This window comes from Portunus trituberculatus, chromosome 35 (genome assembly GCF_017591435.1).
Source record: "Portunus trituberculatus isolate SZX2019 chromosome 35, ASM1759143v1, whole genome shotgun sequence".
Lineage (NCBI taxonomy): Eukaryota > Metazoa > Arthropoda > Malacostraca > Decapoda > Portunidae > Portunus > Portunus trituberculatus.
In genome coordinates this window covers 8,398,871-8,418,086 of record NC_059289.1, presented here as the reverse complement: position 1 = coordinate 8,418,086, position 19,216 = coordinate 8,398,871, and the positions used below count along the sequence as shown (strand labels likewise).

General features: G+C 41.7%; 1 protein-coding gene across 5 annotated transcripts; it reads left to right on the top strand.

Moving 5' to 3' along the window:
• The first annotated feature begins 1,327 nt into the window (after positions 1-1,327).
• Positions 1,328-18,950, top strand: LOC123513098 (maternal effect protein staufen-like). 5 transcript variants are annotated; one of them, XM_045269968.1, is made up of 19 exons: positions 1,328-1,512; positions 1,664-1,775; positions 3,506-3,615; positions 5,214-5,980; positions 6,191-6,373; positions 6,694-6,990; positions 7,227-7,431; positions 7,700-7,839; positions 8,376-8,556; positions 9,126-9,316; positions 9,462-9,590; positions 10,174-10,320; positions 10,516-10,689; positions 11,107-11,287; positions 11,542-11,687; positions 12,143-12,487; positions 12,918-13,016; positions 13,268-13,366; positions 13,506-18,950. In XM_045269968.1, exons 2-19 carry the CDS (start codon positions 1,765-1,767, stop codon positions 13,575-13,577), a joined length of 3,477 nt encoding a protein of 1,158 aa, XP_045125903.1. In that variant the 5' UTR covers positions 1,328-1,512; positions 1,664-1,764; the 3' UTR covers positions 13,578-18,950. The 5 variants fall into 5 exon arrangements, with proteins under 5 accessions (XP_045125903.1, XP_045125899.1, XP_045125898.1 ...); XM_045269964.1 differs by having other exon boundaries at positions 8,376-8,601; XM_045269963.1 differs by having other exon boundaries at positions 8,376-8,601; positions 9,462-9,602.
• The last annotated feature ends 266 nt before the right edge of the window (positions 18,951-19,216 follow it).

Sequence of the window (19,216 nt, the reverse complement as noted above, 5' to 3'; positions counted from 1 at the left end):
TATGTTACTACTGTTTTATGAGAGTTGAGGATAACAACAAATGTGTTTTTATGTGACAATAAATTGTTTGATATCATATTTTATTATCATTAACATCTGAACAAGGAGGATGAATCTAAAAACAAGGAAAGTTAGATTTAAAAAGAGATATGAAAGAATTAATTCTGAAATTTAGTGGTAAGATAAGAATGGAATTAAATCAGTATAGTCTGGCACTTCTTGTAGTTATCCTTATCTTATGTTTTTTGTTTAATACAATTGTAGAACAAGGAAGAATTAACATCAGCAAACTAGAAATAAGGGTCCGGAACAGAGCTGAGAGAGTTTTAGCACCAATGAAAGCTATCCCCAGTGAAGACTGAAGAGCGACATGACCTACCCGATTGTGAAGTCGAAAGAGGCAAAGAATGTATGACACAAGTTTACAAAGTCATAACTAGCAAGAAAAAAAAAAAAAAAAAAACATTAGTGAATATCGCAGTCTTCCAAATAACAAACACAACAATGAGAAGCCACTCCAAACAGACACATCAAAGGCATAGAGCAACAAAACATGACCACAACATACCCCCCACACACACAATTTAAGCAATTAACTAATGGAACTCTTCACCAGAAAACGCTATTCTCACATGGATATTTAAAACCAGATAAGACAGAACAATAAACCTGGCAATAGAATGCGTGTAGACTAGAGGTTAAATCTACATACATTACTGTCAAGTCTTATTGGTATGATAGGTATTCAAAAACGCTTTTCTCTTTCATTACGACTATTTACAAATACCACAAAGATATGACTCCTGCAGATTCTCAAGAGTATTTTTTTCTATGGATAATGTGAAAATCTTATTGATCTGTCACTAGACCCATAAGTAATCATCTGAATACGAATGTAACTTCAACTATGAATATAGTGGAGGTGCGGGGCCAAAGGGTAAGTGTTTCAAAATCGGCAGAATCTCTCCCGTCCCATCCCATTCAGAAGCCACAAGTTTGCCATCAAAGTTGACAAGCCACTAGTTTTCTGTCACTACCCGGTCAACGTTGTGTTTATACATTTCTCAGTAGTGATTATTCTTAATATACCATTTTCTCTTTGTAAATACTGAATTTACTGTAGTTTGATATGAAATCAATCTGATCAGATTTTTTTTTTTTTTCTACATGGATGTTACGGTACGAGTTTTACTTTACTTAGCCTAAGAATCTACGTGGCTTCACCCTTAGACTACATTTAGATTCTAAGGTGTCATGCAAGGTACATGGATGCACGGGGCTTAGTATTGTGCAGTAATCCACGGCCAGAACCATGAATCAAGGGAGGGTGGTGGGGCGGGGCAGCCCCGCACCCAGGCAGCATGGCCGCACACTAGCTTGTAGGATTCCCGTCTCTGTTTGCTATACGTTTCTCCACTAATTATTATTCCCTCACGCCTCTGATTTCACTTCAACCTTAAGTACTCCTATATTCCTGTGGGTTGACGTGAAGTGAGAGGCTACAAGTGTAAGGTGAGTGTGTGGGAGAGGGGGACAAGAAGCGGTTGTGTGTGTGTGTGTGTGTATGTGTGTATATGTGTGTGTCGTCTGCACTCGCCGCTGTGGCCTTCCCTTGCCATATCTTTCCTTCAGGATGCTCTGTCCTTCCCACTCCTCATCCTAGGCATGTGTGTGGTGCGTGTCCGGTGCTGCTGGGGGAGGCTGGTTCGTGGTGATGCTGCTTACCTGGTGATGTGATGGTGCTGGCCTCACACTGCCTAACCCATGACATCAATGTAGGTTTGAGTCTCGTATCGCCTGGCCATATTACATTAAAGCTTTGGTGTATAACTGTTGCCAAGGGGAGTGTTATATGAGAGATTGTCTGGTATAGCTTAGTAAAGAAATAGTTATTATGTCTTTAAAAATCAAGGCTGAACAGTATTGTCTGATATTGATGCCTAAAACCATGCCATTCCTTATCTAAGGAGGTCAGCACAACCAATATGTACTCTCAATCCATGTAGGAAAATTGTTGTTCTAGAAGTAACCTTAGTTGAATGGTAATCAACTTGAATTTTGCTGAACAACAGTCTGCCTAACCTGACTGAAGACAAGACAGGAGATTCCCTTCAAAAACCATCCCTCTCCTTATCTGAAGGTGTCAACCTGGCACACGTGCACACTCCTACAACAAAACAATGAGTGGCCTTTGTCAATGACCTTAGCTGACTCATCACTGCCCTCAGTTTTGAATAACAGTCTCCCTTTGCCTTAATCTCAACACTTTTCTTTTATGTTATGGCCTATAGCACCTGTTGGTGTACTTGAAGAGTATGTATAGGAAGTGCTGTTCAGCTTCCACCCATTAATGGTGCAGGGAATTTTATTCATAATGGTATCCATATTAGGGCCCATATCACCATCCAAGTACATCTTTGGTGTAACCACCTAGAACCTGGGTATTAATGTGATATGTAGGTAACTTTTAACCACTCGACAAATGGCAAAGTTTTTAAGGTTGTATGTGGTGGGATTTGAACCTATTCATGGATGTCTGCCCAATTCCATGCTCAGCACCTTATCCACTTATCCATTTGATTTATTTAGTACCTTCAGTCCACAAAGAAAAATATATATCTGGAAATTATCTGAAAAGAATAAATGTATTCACAGTATACATTCCAGAGCAAGGCCTCCAGCTAGAGCAGTGGTTCCCAAACTGGGGGGCGCGCCCCCCTAGGGAGGCGTAAAGAGAATTCAAGGGGGGCTTGAAGTCATCTGCTAAAAAATGTTTTAATAGATTATAAGAATAATAAAATCAAAATGTCTCTCTGGAATGTACTATTATTTGTTTGAGTGGCTTTCATTATTAAAATTTAATACAAACAGAGATCTGTTTTCCTGAACAATGCTAAGAAATAAATGCAATAAAAGAAAATAAGTTCACATGAGCAAAAGAGGAAGTGGGAGGGGGGGGCGTGCGGGTCTACTGGAAGCAAGAAGGGGGCGTCAGGTAAGATAGTTTGGGAACCACTGAGCTAGAGGTTGCTGCTGGTGCTATATGCAGGTGCTGTCTTGTGCAGTGTCCACTGCATGTACACACTGGTTCTTGGGCAGGGTGTGCTGCATGTCCTCCATGGCTCTGCTCAGCACACCAAAATTTATAAATAAATCCTGTGTGAGATGGATAAGGGATCCTCCAGGGCCCCTGGTACTGACCCAGACTCTCACGTGGTGCATTTCCATGTAGTGCTGGTGCTTACACCTCGTCAGGGGCCCTGCTGATATTGCATTTGTTTTTTTGGGTGGGATAAAATGAATAATGAGTTTCTGAAACCGAGTGTAGAGATGGTTGGGTTTTTATCTATTTTAATATTTTTCTAGAATGTTCCCTGCTGAAATGTTTAACATGCATCAATGTGTTATTAGGCAATACAGTTTGATCTTTTTTTTTACAGTGTATGTGCTGCAGTATACTTCCCACATGCAACTTTCTGGATTGTTAAGTGGATTCGTTTTTCAGGATGGCGCAGGTCCCAATGCGCATGGCTCAGCCTAGCCTGGTGCCGCCCCATCAGCAGCGACCCCCCATGATGGTCTCCATGACACAGCCACCACCTGTATCCATGCAGGGTAGGACATGTGTACCGGCCCACTGTGTGTGGTGACGTTTGTATTTTTGTTTGCTGTGTATTCTGTGACAAATCTCCATATGAGGAGTTATTGATATTTGCTGTTCAGTTTGGTTCCTTAATTGATTTGTAGCATCATTTCAGCAAGTGATGTTTTTCCTTCTAAATACCTTTATATCTTCTCTGTGTCAAGTCTGAGCGATCATCTGTGTGTGTATTTATCCTGTCTCCATGTCTCCATTTATCCAATTTTTCTTTAAAGTTATGCACATTATGTGCTGTAACAACTTCATCACTCAATACATTCCACTTTTCTACTGTTCTATGAGGAAAACTGTATTTTCCAATTTCCTTCACACACTGCTTCATCCTAATCTTCTCTACATGTCCTCTTGTCCTTCTAGCTTCTTCTCTCACCAGCACCAGGTCTTCCTTGTCTGTTTTTAACACCATTTACTGTTTTATACACTGTTATTAGGTCTCCTTGTTCTCTTCTATCTTGTAAGGTTGGCAGTCCCATTTCCTTCAGCCTTTCTTCATATGTTAGTTCCTTTAGTTCCGGCTCCATCTCTGTAGCTATCTTCTGAATCTGTTCTAATCTTTTTATATCTATTTTTAGAGCTCGATAACCACACCGCTGCTGCATTTTACAGCTTAGGACGTATCATGCTTATAATTTTTTTCATCATATCTTTGTCCATGAATTGAAATGCCACTCTTATATTAGTCAACATTTTATATGCTAATCCAAGTATGTATCTCATGTGTTTTGCATGGTTCAAATTTTCCTGTACAATCACTCCCAAATCTTTTTCCTCTTTAATTTTCATTATTTGTTCCTCTCCCATCAGATAGCTCCATACCACTCTTCTCTTATTCTTTCCTAGTTCCATTATGTGACATATCATGGTGTTAAACTCCAGTTTCCACTTGTCCATTCGTAGATTTTGTTTACATTTTCCTACAACAGCAAACAGTCCTCTCAGGTTTTGATTACTCTTAGCAATTTTACATCATCAGCAAACAAATTAATATAACTTTTTCCCATTGTGATTTCATTTACATATGTCTGGAACATAATGGGGGCTAACACTGACTCTTGTGGAACTTCACCTGTTACTTTACCCTAAGATGAGTATGTATTTCTGATCACAGTTCTCATTTCCCTGTTCTTCAAACAATTCCTTATCCAGTCTAACAAAGTTCCTCGCAGTCCTTCTATGCTCTCTAGTTTCCAAAGTAGTCTGCCGTGAGGAACTTTATCAAAAGCCTTTTTTATGTCCTGGTATACTGTGTCCACCCATCCATCTCTGCTTTCCAGTCCTTCTATTACTCTTGAATAGAAACTTAATAAGTTTGACACACATGACCATCCTGTCCTGAACCCAAATTGTCTTTTCGATATAACTTGTTCTTCTTCCAAATGTTTAACCCATTTTTCTTTGATATCTATTTCACATAACTTCCCCACAACACTTGTAAGTGACACTGGTCTGTCTGTGTGTGTGTGTGTATGTGTGTGTGTGTGTGTGTGTGTGTGTGTGTGTGTGTGTGTGTGTGTGTGTGTTGTAGCGGAGTGGTAAGCATTATGTGTTGCAGGTCTGGTGAGCATGGCGCCCATGATGGCTCCCACTGGTGGGATGGCTGTCATGACTCAGGCCATGAGTCACCCCGAGTCAGGTGTTGGTCCTGACCACCACACCCTCAGCACGCAATACCACCATCACCACCCACACCACCACCATGGCCCACCAGGTCCCCACCACCCTGGTCCTCCACCACATCATCCCAGTGGTCCCCCTCAGCCGCCCCCAACAGGGCCTCCTCCACACACAGGTCCCCCGCACTCCCAATACCACCCAGCTCACCACCCAGCACAAACACCCCACCATGGCCCACACCCATCCCATGGCCCACACCACGGGCCCCACCACTCCGCTCCTCACTCCAACCCCCACACTGCCCCCCACAGTGCACCCCACACTGGCCCCCATTCCGGCCCTCACTCTGGCCCTCACTCGGGGCCACACTCGGGCCCTCACTCTGGTCCTCACACTGGCCCACACTCCGGCCCTCACTCTGGCCCCCACTCTGGCCCACACTCAGGGCCACATGGGGGGCCACCTGCTGGACCCCATGGAGGCCCTCATGGTGGCCCTCACAGCCATGGCGGCCCTCACTCGGGGCCACACATGGGACTCCACAGTGGTAGCAGCAGTAGTGGGCCACACGGTGGTCCCCACGGTGGGCCGCATGGGGGTCACCACGGAGGGCCGGCCCATCTTCAGGCCACAGCTGGCGTGACTGGGCCACCCCACATGACCCACCCCCCACACTCTGTCATGCATCACTCAGCCCCACACCAGGTGAGTCTGCTTTGCCCAGTCACTCACTAAGCAATTCAATACTATACACTTGCTAGCCATTGCTGCAACAAATGCAAATGCATAATAACAGATAACTGCAGCCTTGGCATGTGTCTAGTGTGCTGATGAATGATAGTTGTTCTATCTCTGTGAAAGAGTTAAGAATGCCATTGAGGCGATTGTTTATATTGCTGTATTTGTTGCACACAGATTGGTGGGATGGGCAGCAGTGGGCCAGGAGGGATGGGCACTTCACCTAGCAATAGTCACCAGCAACAGCAACAACCACAGCAACCTCAGCATCAGCAACAGCATCAGCATCAGCATCAGCATCAGCATCAGCAGCCAACACAACAGCAGCAGCAGCAACAACCTCCTCCACACCATGCACAGGTGAGGAGATCTATGTAGGTGGATGGAGGAGGTCTGTATGTGGGGGATCAAAAGAGAGATAACCTGACAATGAAGGAAATTCAAAGAGACCACTTATAGAACAGACAGAACTTTATAGCATCTTTCATTCTGTAGAAACAAATGATCTTTTTCTCTATCTTTCTCAAGTCTCAAGAGAAAAGAAGACAGAGGGAAATGAAAAGGGAACAATTCCAGAAGCATCTAGAAATTTAGGTCTTCTCACAGAAACAGATCTATTGTTTTGCCAATGGTTTTAGCAGACTGTTTTTAGATATATATATTTTTTTTTCATGTTCTAGGTCCATCAGCAACCAATGACACAAACAATGCAGCATCCCCAGCAACAAACACAGCCTCCTCTACAACCACCACAGCCACCACAGCAGCAGCAGCAGCCGGCACAGCCCCAGCAGGACATGGTCGGTGGCAACAGTGTGGTGGGTCTCAGTCCGTCAGCCAATGGGGTCAGTGTCAGCAGTGCCTCCTCTGCCAATTCCCCGCTTACCGGTGTGGGACCGATGGGCACAGACCCTTCAGCCTCCAGCAAAGAAAAGACTCCCATGTGTCTCATTAATGAATTGGCCAGGTACAATAAGGTGTGTAGAGGTATCCAGAGTATTACATGTTGTGATACTAGTGTTAATTTTTGTTATGGGAAGTTCTTGCTCTCTTATTTTGTTATTATTTGACTGGAAAGAAAAGTATTTTTGTGTTAGCTAATTTTTAGGTACTTTGTCATGCTCCTAAAAGATCTGCTAAAACTGCAGTGTTATGTTTATCTGTTTTGTTATTGCCATTGCTGAAGCAAGTACTAATTGATGATGTTTGGCAGATCCAACACCAGTATTGTCTAACGGATGAGAAGGGTCCTGCTCACAAGAAGACCTTCACTGTAACACTGCGTCTTGGTGAGAGTGAAGACTACACCGCGTCCGGCCCCAGCATCAAGAAGGCCCAGCACTCAGCTGCAGCCATTGCCCTGGAGAAGACACAGTTCAAACACCCTCCACCCAAAACACAGAGGCAAAATAAACAAAGTAAGTGTCACATGCCACACAGAACAGTCCACTGTACTGAACAATTGGAGAAAGTGAGGAAATTGGCTCAACGGTCAGAGATTCATTCAGTAACGATAAATATATATATATATATATATATATATATATATATATATATATATATATATATATATATATATATATATATATATATGTGTGTGTGTGTGTGTGTGTGTGTGTGTGTGTGTGTGTGTGTGTGTGTGTGTGTGTGTGTGTCAGTTATCAGCATCATTTTGTTACCGTACAGCCAAATTGACGCCCACTGTGGAGCTGAATGCCTTGGCCATGAAGCGAGGGGAGGCTGCCATCTACACCTTCATGGAGACACCACGACCTCCCAACCCATACTTTAACATGCCTCCAAACATCAGGGCCATGTACAACCAGGTGAGTCTCCTTTTATATATATATATATATATATATATATATATATATATATATATATATATATATATATATATATATATATATATATATATATATAAGTGGCTACCTCCCTAATGTGATGGATGACACATGAGAGAGGTGGAGTGTAGGTATACTTAGTAACAGCTTCATAACTAGTGAGGTGGAATCTAGATATTTTGTTGGATGTTGTGCTATTGTGTGAGGCAAAGTAGATTGCATAGAAAGGAACTGGCAACAAGTGTACCTTTCTGGGGTGTTGACTGGTAAGGTGCTCCTTGTTCATATTGATCTAATCTGATTCTCATGGTTGTTCTTTTAAAAGTTTGAGATTTCACTCATAAGTTCAAGTCATTTATCAATTCTGTGCCCTGTGGGGGGGACATTTTACTTTGTGTGCTTTGATGGTTAACATATTTTATATTTTGATTTTTCAGACTACAACACTTCACAACCATACTTTTTTTTTTTTTTTTTTTCTTTTATAATCAATCTTTTTGTTTATTCATTTATAACAGAAATATTACGGTCGACCTCCACTCTACCCCATCTTCTTTGTGACACTGCGGGTGGGATCACGAGAGTTCATAGGAGAGGGAACAACAGCGCAGCAAGCCAAGCACAACGCTGCCTCCAAGGCCCTCAAGCTGATGAAGACGCTGCCCATGCCAGAGAATGCTGCCACCTGCACCCAGGGAGGTGAGGGCCAACCCACTGCCAATCTCACTGAATTTTTAATACCATGTGAGCTCACTGATGCTATACCACTTTATATTGTTTTGAGTCAGGCCTCTTTGTCCTCACCATGCAATATTTAGTTTGACATATTGTGGAAGAGAAATATTAGTAATTAAGGTAAGAAATAAAAAAGTAGTACTATATTATGCTCATCAGTTGATATTTGTAATTTCTTGTCATCATTATTATACAATGTGGAATTGTTATTTTAAAATTCAAGTACTCCAATTCATTCCTTTTGTCAGAAATGGTTCATTCTGTTTTTACTTACAAACTCAATTCTTTCTTCTTATACACTTTCTTGACTTGTCACTATTGATTCATGTACTGTGTGTTTTATTATCCTATTGTTCCAACACATGATACTACCAGTACTCCAGTATTTTCAAATGGCTTGTACTTTGCTTATACCAATACCACATAATGTTATACTTAGCTTTTAGGTAAAGGATCTTAGTTCAGTGATGCATGTGTGGAAAGGAATGTGTTTTGATCCTCTACCATATAACACTTCACTGTCATCATTGCAGATCTCTCTGACCTGGATCCCAATGCAGACCTGAAGTCCCCCATCTCTCTGGTTCATGAGATTGCACTGAAGCGGAACTTGATGGTCACATTTGAAGTGGTGAGAGAGTCTGGGCCGCCACACGTCCGCACTTTTGTCACAGTGTGCATGGTTGGGGAATACCGCACCGAGGGAGAAGGCACTGGCAAGAAGGTTTGGCTGCATTCCTTTTTCAGTGTAGAGGACATTCATTTGTAAGAAACATTATTTAGCCTCAAATTAATTCAGAAGGTATTGCAGTATAGTTTGTAAACATTTTATTGTTCTTTTGCTCTCGTGACATTTTGCCGCTGCTCAGGTGAGCAAGAAGAGGGCAGCAGAGTTGATGCTGGAGGAATTACGCAAGCTTCCCGCTCTGCCACCGACCACAATGGTTCGCATCAAGCGCAAACCCACAACGAAGAAGAAGAGCCGAAACCTCATCAAGGTGGGTCAAGAGGCAAGTATACCACCGCGCCCTTTTGTCTTGTTTGGTACCTTTATTACCTTTGTTCTCCACTTTAAAGTTCATGTCATGCATTTACATATTTCCTCGTGACTGGAAACATATGTGACTAACTAGAAGCATTGCTAAGAAGTCACAACTTTCCTTGACTTTAGTTCCAGTTTACATGAAATGCAATGGCAATTAGTGCTAACAATGGATTCTCAGCTTGCTTGCATGTGTGGTAACTACTAGCTATGGCATGCTGACCATCATTAAGTTGAAACACTTTGCTGAGTAGTTGTCTTGATTTTCCACCACTTCTGTTCTTATCACTTGCTTGAGAATACTGAACCACAAGAGCCAGTGAGCTTGGATTCTACACTAGCAAGGAATTAAGAAGCACACAAGATAGAGACCATTGTGCTTCATACAGGTTGTTTGGCTCTGACTGCATGATAGATTGTACTGATTTTGTTGGTTTGCAAGATCTATGTACACATGCTTATACTGTATGAATTTCTACATTAGAGAAATTCTTAACCCTATATTTAAGACTAAAATATTCTTTTTGAATGTCGAGCAGGAACAGAAGGCAGCCCCAGAGTACGGCCAGGGCATCAACCCCATTTCACGCCTCATCCAGATCCAGCAGGCCAAGAAGGAGAAGGAGCCTGTGTACACTCTCCTGGCAGAGCGAGGGGTGCCACGCCGCAGGGAGTTCATCATGCAGGTTGGGACAACCATCAACTGTAATCCCCTGCACCTTTTCAGAAAAACACTGATATTTACTGCTTTGGTTGGCTCTCACAGCTGTTGATTTATCAGCATTGCATCATTACCTTAGGATAGAAAGTGGTATGATGGAGAGTTTTCCCTGTCATGCATACAACATCTAGATTTTTTTTTTTTTTTTTTCATGTTTCAGGTCACTGTGGGAACCCAGAATGCCCAAGGAAGTGGACCAAACAAAAAACTTGCTAAGAGAGCAGCTGCTGAGAACATGTTGCAGCTATTGGGTTACTCTCGTCCCCAGCCTCAGCCAGGGAAGTCTGCAATCAAGACTGATGGTGCTAACTCAGATCCTGACAAAACCAGAAAGGTAAGACCCTAGTCAAATGTTTGTTTTGGTCTCTGCTTGACATGATCAAATACATCACGGTTGTGATATCTGTCTGAGCTTATGAAAGGTTTCAAATTAGATTTGTATGAAAGTTATGTATGGTTTGCATCTGGAAATTCACTTTGTCCAAGTAGTATCTTCTGATAATGCTTCAGCTTGGAGACTGCAGCCTGTAGGTATCGTTGGACATGATGCATCACAGTGAAGTGATTAGTTAATTGATCTATTGGAATATTTACAAACCAATGATATCAGTATAGACATACCTTGCTTTTTCAACCATTCCAATTCTTTTCACCTTCACCAGTACTCTTGTTTCAATTTATGAAGTTCATCATTAGTATTTACAATTTACTTTGCTCTTGTCATTATTAGGAGAGACATTGTGAATTGCAGGTGACTTTCTTGGAGGATGGAGGAGACCAGCGAGGGTCGGAGGCAGCTGTGGTGGGCAGTGTGAACACCTTGGGTCAGATAGGAGGCCCTGCTGTTGGAGGAGGTAGGCAGTTAGTGCCAGGACTCATCATGATGCCAGATGGCTCAGCTCTCCATGGCTTCCAGCAGGTTCAACCTCAAGGTGAGCATCTGACCCCACATACCATAATGTGTCTTGTGTGGGTGATGAGAGTTGAACTACAGGTCATACTTTTCCCTTTTGTTATATGTAGATATTGCTGGCATCACAAATTCTTTTAATGAAAGATATCTTAATTGGATTATCTTCTTACTTGTCACTCAGAAGCAAATATGTTTCCCAGTATTTAACAAAATAATGTATCAAAGATTGGGAATGAGTATGTGTTAATGTGTTGGTTGTTTGGGTTGGTGCAGGCATGGGGGTGGTGAGTGTTGGTCCAATGGTCAATATGCAGGCTACTGCAACTATAGCCAAGGAGTTACTGAAGTCTGGAAACTCCCCTACAGCAGAGGCAATGGTGAAACAGAGTCTTCCACCTGCACCTCAGGGCTCCCTCCAGGTAAGTCTCCCACAGTCTGTGACCTGCACATAATCCTTGTTTTTCTAACAATGAGTGCCTATGGCTTGAGAGATTTGTATCAATACTCTTACAGTAGTATTTTGCAAGAGACTCAGTATTTGCTTCAATTAGTAAATGTTTGAATGAGATTGTCTTTAGGAATTGAAATCCTCTTCTTACATATTGCCATGACAAAATGGAGTTTTAAATTGAAGCCAAAAAGATGCATAACTTGAGAGGTGTTTGTGTTGTGAATGGACTTTCATTAAACCTTTCACTGTACTATGATGCACTCTCGCTTTGTTTACTCTCAATGGAAGTTCAAGTCAGGGGTTAAACTTGTTATAATCGGTTCGCTTAACGAAGTGTTTTTTAGGAACGTAACCCCTTCGTTAAGCGGGGGTTGCCTGTATTGTAAAGGTTCATTGTGTGTGATGCACTTAACATGCCACCAGGGCCCTCCACCATCCAACCAGCAGGCCCTTCCACCTCCACCCCAGCAACCACCCTCCATGACTGGCCCACCACAGCAACAACAGCAACAGCAGCAGCAGCAACCTCAGCCTCCCACTCAGCAGCCCCCACAGCAGCCCCAGCCACCCCCACCACAAATTCAGCAGCCACAGCAACCACCACCTCAGCCACAAATACCCCAACAGCAACAGCAGCCACAGCCACAGCAGCAGCAGCAACAGCAACAGCAACAGCAACAGCCACCACAACAGCAGCAGCCTCATGTACCAACCCAGCAACAGCAGCAACAACAGCAGCAACAGCAGCATCAAGCTATGGTTAATCAGGTGAGTTATACACTGGCACAGAGATGTCCTTCCTGTGTAACCAATAAATCTCATGTCTTGGTCATGTTCAGTCAGAGGAAAACTCGTCTGACAGACACCTACCTCTAACCATCCACTCTTTCAGGGTAAAACTAAAACGTTGAGGAATACAAAATGCCGTTTACCAATAGTGATTCATGTTGTGCTATTCCTTTACCCTGTTGAGAGTGATAGTTGACTTTTAGGACACATCACAGGAACCCCTGACCCATTGCTATTGACTCCCACTTGTTAGAAGCATCCATTTGCCTGCACAAAAAGACTATGAATGAGCAGAACCATTTGCTGCTATCCTGATCCATGCCTGTACCAGTTGGCCAGCTGCTGCCCACTGATGTCATGGGCTGATGCTTAAGTGTGTGTTATTTAAGTGATACTATGATATTTTCAGAATCCTGTATCCACCACACAGGCAGTGCGACCCAAGGACCAGCTGATGTACCTGGCCCAGATCCTGGGGCTGCAAGTTCAGTTTACTGATTTTCCCAAGGTGATGAAGTTCATGAAAATTATGTGATGTAAATATATATACTAGTAACAAGAGTCTACATTTTCAGGCTTCAGCTGTTCTTATTGGTTTATACATATAAAGCATCTAAGCTTTCAAATTCCTAACTAATACAGAACACAGGTTGTCTTAAGATTTTTACCAGAGTGATGTGTCTGTAAAACAGAGACCCAAGATCAGGAGTCTTCAGAGTTAGATTCCCAAAGTAATGTTGTATTGGTTTTTGTTATCAGGGAAATAAGAGTGAGTACCTGAGCCTGGTGTCTCTCTCCACCAACCCTCCCCATGTCTCTCACGGTGCTGGGCCCACCATTGATGACTCCCATGATCAGGTGAATATGTCTTTTTGTCTTGTACAAATATCAATATCTTATTTGACTCAACTTTTAATCATAAGACTGTGAAGATGATGATCTGAATGTCTACACTACACATGTAACAGTCCACCTTTACTGTTGGTGTGTGTTTCAGGCCTGCCTCACTGCCCTACGAGCCCTGGCACAGATGGGCCTGGATACTGTAACAGCAACTAAGCAGGAATGAGGTGGTGGTGACTATTTTGACAGGAGAACCACACCAACCTGTACTGCTTTATAATTATTATAATTATTACTCAGCACAACCCTCCAACTCATTAAAAAATTCAAGTATCATAAATTTGCACAAATGAAGACTGTAATGATTATTCTTGAAGCTGCACAAAGGATATACACAAGTTATTGTCAAAATATCAAGAGTTCTTAAGACCCTCTTCATTTGCTTTGCAGTTTTTTTTATTAATTTTCACTCATGTTATTCTATTAGTTTATATCAAGGTTGAGTTCAGCTTTGCTCTGTAAACTCAACCTTCAAGACCTTTGTATTGGTGTGGTTTTCCTAGTCCTTCACAATACACTTGCAGGTATGGCATGGTGGGTGCATAGTAACACATCCCGATGTGTTTATGCGGCTTGATCAGTATTCTGAGCCTTCTTCCTTCCCTGAAAAGTAACCACACCTGCCGATCTTGCCGTATATTCTTCCTGTCTTCCTATTTTACCTTCTCAATAGATCTCTTCTTGTTTTCTATTACTTCCTCTCGTGTCTCGTGAGAATCGACTCTTCTTGTGGACGAAATATAAGAGCAACGTATTTTATAATTTGAGTGAAACGGTATGGCAAACAGGATGTAGAGTGATATTGAGCTTTAGATGTTCATGAACTAAAGCTCATTTTCCCCCAATAAGCCAAGGGATCCAACACAAGATGTGTGGTGGTTCTCCTACAGGCTTTAGTGTGCTGGTGCTGGCTATCTGGTCTCATGTTGGAGAGGAGTGCTGGAGGGAGGGAGGGAGGAGACTACCTGGCCCACCCCTCCCTCACACACTCCCGTAGTCTTAGCTTGGTAGTGTACAAGACCCGCCTTCCACACTTGCCCAATATTTAGTCACACACTGAGTTGCACACAATAGATGCTGATGCTCCTAGGTGCTAAATAATGCCCTGAAACAAGTAGAGGGATAGATTATTATATTATTTATGCAATAATTGATATTTATTTAGTCCTAAGTCTAAGACCTTTATAATCTGTAGTGTTTTCAGTATATCAGTACAACTTATTCTGTGTCACAACTAGGTTATTTAGTGAGTTAAAAGGTTTACATAATTCCACTGGTGCCAAGTCACCGGGAATCTGCTTCATGGATTAAACTGGTAAGAACTATTGACATGTGGTGCTAAATTTGAGTATGTGTTTACCATTAAGATCACAAATCCCTCTGGAGCATCTGTATGTTTTATCTCACACTAGTGATGGGTGGCTAAATATATGGGTCAGTGGAGGTCACAGTGGGCAGCTTGTAGCCACTCCTGCTGGTCCCCAAGGGTTCTGTCTTATGGTCTACACAAGGGCTGGAGCTGGATGCCCTTTGATTGACCCATGTGTGGGGCATGTATACCCTTGGCCACTGGGCTGGAACTGTGGCTCTCCCATACTGTACAGCAGCTGAGTGGGTCCTGTGCTCCATCACTAGTACTTGTGGCCATCTCACACCCTTCTTTTGTATCTCTGTTTTATTTATTGTATACCTATACTTTACTTTGATAAACTATATAGTTTTGTTTGTCTCCATATTTCAGTTCCAGTGAAACTGGGAAAGATAAGATAGAAATGGATGGATTTTCTTATGAATAGTTATAGCAAGGTGTGGCTGAGCATGGAACTTAATGGAGCACAGTTGACCACACACAAGTTGTACAGTGTTGCAAGTGTTGGCTGAGGCAGGTGACTAAAGGCAGGGGAACTATAGTTGCCACAGGCTAAGCTGCTCCAGGAGCCACACCCCTTGCTTCCTGCTTCCCTGTCTTGGTGGGGCAGCTCATTGGGGTACTCACAATGTTCTAGTCACTTACCACCATTTTTATATGTGAGTGATTTACTATCATCTTATTAATTAGCCTTGCCTTCAATTCATTCTCAAAAACATCAGTAGGAAAAATAAAATCAGTATTAATCCTGTTGAAAAATTGTGAAAGTAAATTGATATTATATATGTAAACTCATCCTTGTGACTGTCAACACAAGCCACGTTTTCAGGGACCCGTGTTGACAGTTGTCCTGACAGCTTTATGTACGTAATGTGTGTTTGTTTATGCAGTTTGCTGAAGTTAATACTTTGATATTTTTCTTTTCCAACTGATACTTTTGAGAATCGGCAAGGCATTAAGGCAGGACTAATTCATAAAGTGATTGAAAATAAATATAAAAGTTTGTAACAGTGGCAGGAACACCACTAGTGCAGCAGCAAGCAGCCCCACCAGTAAAGGAGGCAGCGGCGGCAGGAGTGCGGCTTGTAGAAAGGCTCAGCCTGCGGCAACTTTAGCAAATATGTTAGCATTCCTTTCTCCTTCACTTTTGTAACAGACAAAGTTTGTCCGAATTTCGTGCAAACCTGGCCGTGTTTCTCCATTACATTTGTTCTAAGAGTATTACTATAAAGATATAAATGAGATTGTATTGTAATGGAATATTACATTTGGTGGAACTAAAAATCCAAAGAAACAAAGTCCCCTAGAGACATTAATTATTTTTTTTTTTTTGTAATGCATCTCAAAAGATGAAACTTTAGCTTTTAATAATCTAAGTGGGGTTATTATAAGTGCTGCCCTTCAATGTATGAAGCTATTCTTGGCTAGATTTTTGAACTATCACTTAAAACAGTTTGAGTAAAATAGTATATGTTGGTAGACCAGCCAACTTTGTTCAGAGCTCAATGGAACTCCATATACCAGCAAGTGGTGCTTAAAAAATCTATTGCCTGAGCAGTACCACTCTAAGGTCTGTCTCCAACAGAACCAGATGAACCAGATATTTTAAAAGACTTAAGGCATGATAGTGTTACTTCACTGATTCTTGTAATGCACTCCTAAGGGCAAAACCTGTGCAGCCATTTGTCTCATGCAAGAATAGGAGTCTACACTCTGGGTGTGAATTTTTGTCTGTGGTGACAAAAGGTTAAAAATGCTTGGTGAATAACACTGTCATGCTCTTGCGATTTCACATCTGTGACGCAAACATTATGAACACATGTGAAGACAACGGAAGACAGGGCCCAGCATGGTTCAAGTACAGTAACTAGCTGATGGTGTGATATAGTGAAAAGCACCAGCTTCCCCCTCTGATATTGTTAACTCTGCCTTTGGTTTTGATCTCAGGAGAGAAATGCCAGAACCAACAGTTTCGCAGTGCATCACCATGTGCCTCTAAGGCGAAAGAAGCAAACTGTCGGATTCAGTAGCAAGGAAAATTGAATGATTTGGTAATGAACTACTATATAAGCAGTGGGGGAAGCTGTTTCTGCTTGACTCCATCATATTATCAGGACAGTGGCTTGCCAAGCAAAGATACATCAATTGATGACCCTTTTGTGTTTAATGCTGCCAAGGTGCCCCGTAAGGTTCTCTATCCCATTTTTTTTTTACTTTGGAAAGTGAATCTTACTGAATTCAGGCAGAAGAGAATGGTAAGCTGCAAGTTAAAGGTGTTTGTGGTGCAGCTACAAGGGCTGTGCCTCCACTTGTCACACTGGAGGGAGACGCTGTAGCTGCACCACAAGCTGTGAGCAAAAATGGATAGGTGTCATTTTCCTATTTTTGATCACTGGTTGATGGGTCATTCTTTAAGAAATGTAATTTTCTTCTTTATTACAGTTAGATATTACTATTTAGTGATCGTGCATTAACATATTTTGCTTTCCTTTTGTGATCTGTGCATCATTGTTCCATTGGCACAGCACTGTCTCTGCTTGTAGATTAGAATTAGCCTGTTTAGATGCTTGAGTATTTTTGACTTTGCTGTTGTCTTCATGTCTATTCATCTAGATGATGTCAGGCCCTGTGGGTGTGGTGGTGGTAACAGGCAGTGTGGGGTGGGATGTGTCTTCCATTTTGTGGAATTACTTTAATGAAAATGTAATTATAAAACTAATATTACAATTGGAAATTGTAAACTTAATGCATAATCTTGTATGTGAAGGGGAGATAAATGCTCACTATAAATTGAATGTTCATTTAATGAACACTTGATGCACTAAGGAGGTGCACATCAGTGACTGAAGACTGCAAGCTGCTAAGGTGCAGTAGTCATAATGTATGGGTCTGTTAGCACCAGGAAGGCCAGCACTTTACAATGCTTGGAGCCAGCACTGGAACACAGGCTGTGCAAAGTTTGAGTTGCCTGGCACTCACTGTGATTAGCTCCGGCTCTCCTTAACATTCTGTTTAAAAAGCCAGATAGATGCCAGTTAATTCAAGATCAGTTAATATTAGAGATCTGATTGCTATTAAGTATCGTGACTTGCATCGTGTCAGTGGGCAGGGTTTATATTTTATGTGTCATGCCTTGGAATGAATTCCACTGTGGAAGGTCAGTGAAGGCCACTGTACTCAGCCACACAGATTCTGACAAAGTCATTTTGCCTCTTTTGGATCAGCTGTCACAGCAGTATTCTAACCAAAAAAAAAACATTAATTTTGTAAGATACCAGATCATACAAATGCAAACAATCCAATGTCTTATGAATAAAATAAAGATTTTTGGAAGATATTAGTGGTACTGCTTTTGCAAGTTGTTAGGTGGCAAGATTACCATGTTGGAATCCATGAGCCTGAGTATAGTAAGATGCATACTGCTGAATGTTCAGTTTGCACAATTTACCTTGTTGCTCTCTTCTATGAGAAACCCAAAAATCTGCATAGTTGTTGTGTTAATGATCTGATATATGTATATTGTGTCCTCAGAGCATATTTTGTTCACATATGTATGTGTTCTTATATATATTAACTGATGTTAAGCAAAGGTTGTGAATTTTATGTGGCTGCATGAATGGAATGTATTATTCTTTGGGCCTGATGAAAATATTATCAAAGGAATGTTCCTTATAGCTGGCAACATTTATGCACCTACTGCAATATCTTTGTAGTTTATTTAAGAGAATATTATTCCATTTTAAGGAATCGTAGTATTATCAAAAGAAATGGAAACATCACCATCCCACCTGCAATGAAATGCATCATGAAAGTTGGTGGTGTTGCTTGTGTGGTGTCCTGGTGCCAAGCTCACCACCATTAGCACCAGCTACCACCACCACCACAACAACCCCGGCCCTCACAGCCGACCCTCACAGAGCCACACCACCTCCCAACACTCTCTTGTTAAAGAAAAGTATTGAGCTGAGACCTCCATGATGATAAAATATATTTAATTTTCTTGCATTTACAAATTTTCTTCCAGTTCTGAAAGTTGTATTCTTTATTGAATTGGTTATCACATTGTTAAGAAATGTCTGAGAGGCCTTACTGTGTATGATGTGGAAGTTATGAAGATCACTGTGGCTCTGTAAGGGTCAGACTATGATAACAATAAAAGGTTGACTGGAAGTTCAGACTTTGCTGTGAACCTGATACTTTATGCAACTGTTATCAGCTAGCTAACACAATGTGGAGCCTTTGCATATAGATACACAAGTGATAATAAATTCCTTACATATATACACACACACACATACACACACACACTAGTGACTAGGGGATTGTTGAGAGCAGTTGGTTTCAAAGTACTCTCAACAACAGGCATGTGGAGCAAACCTACTGATCTAAACTAATTTTTTTTTTTTTTTTTTTTTTTTTTTTTTCTTTATGGCCTA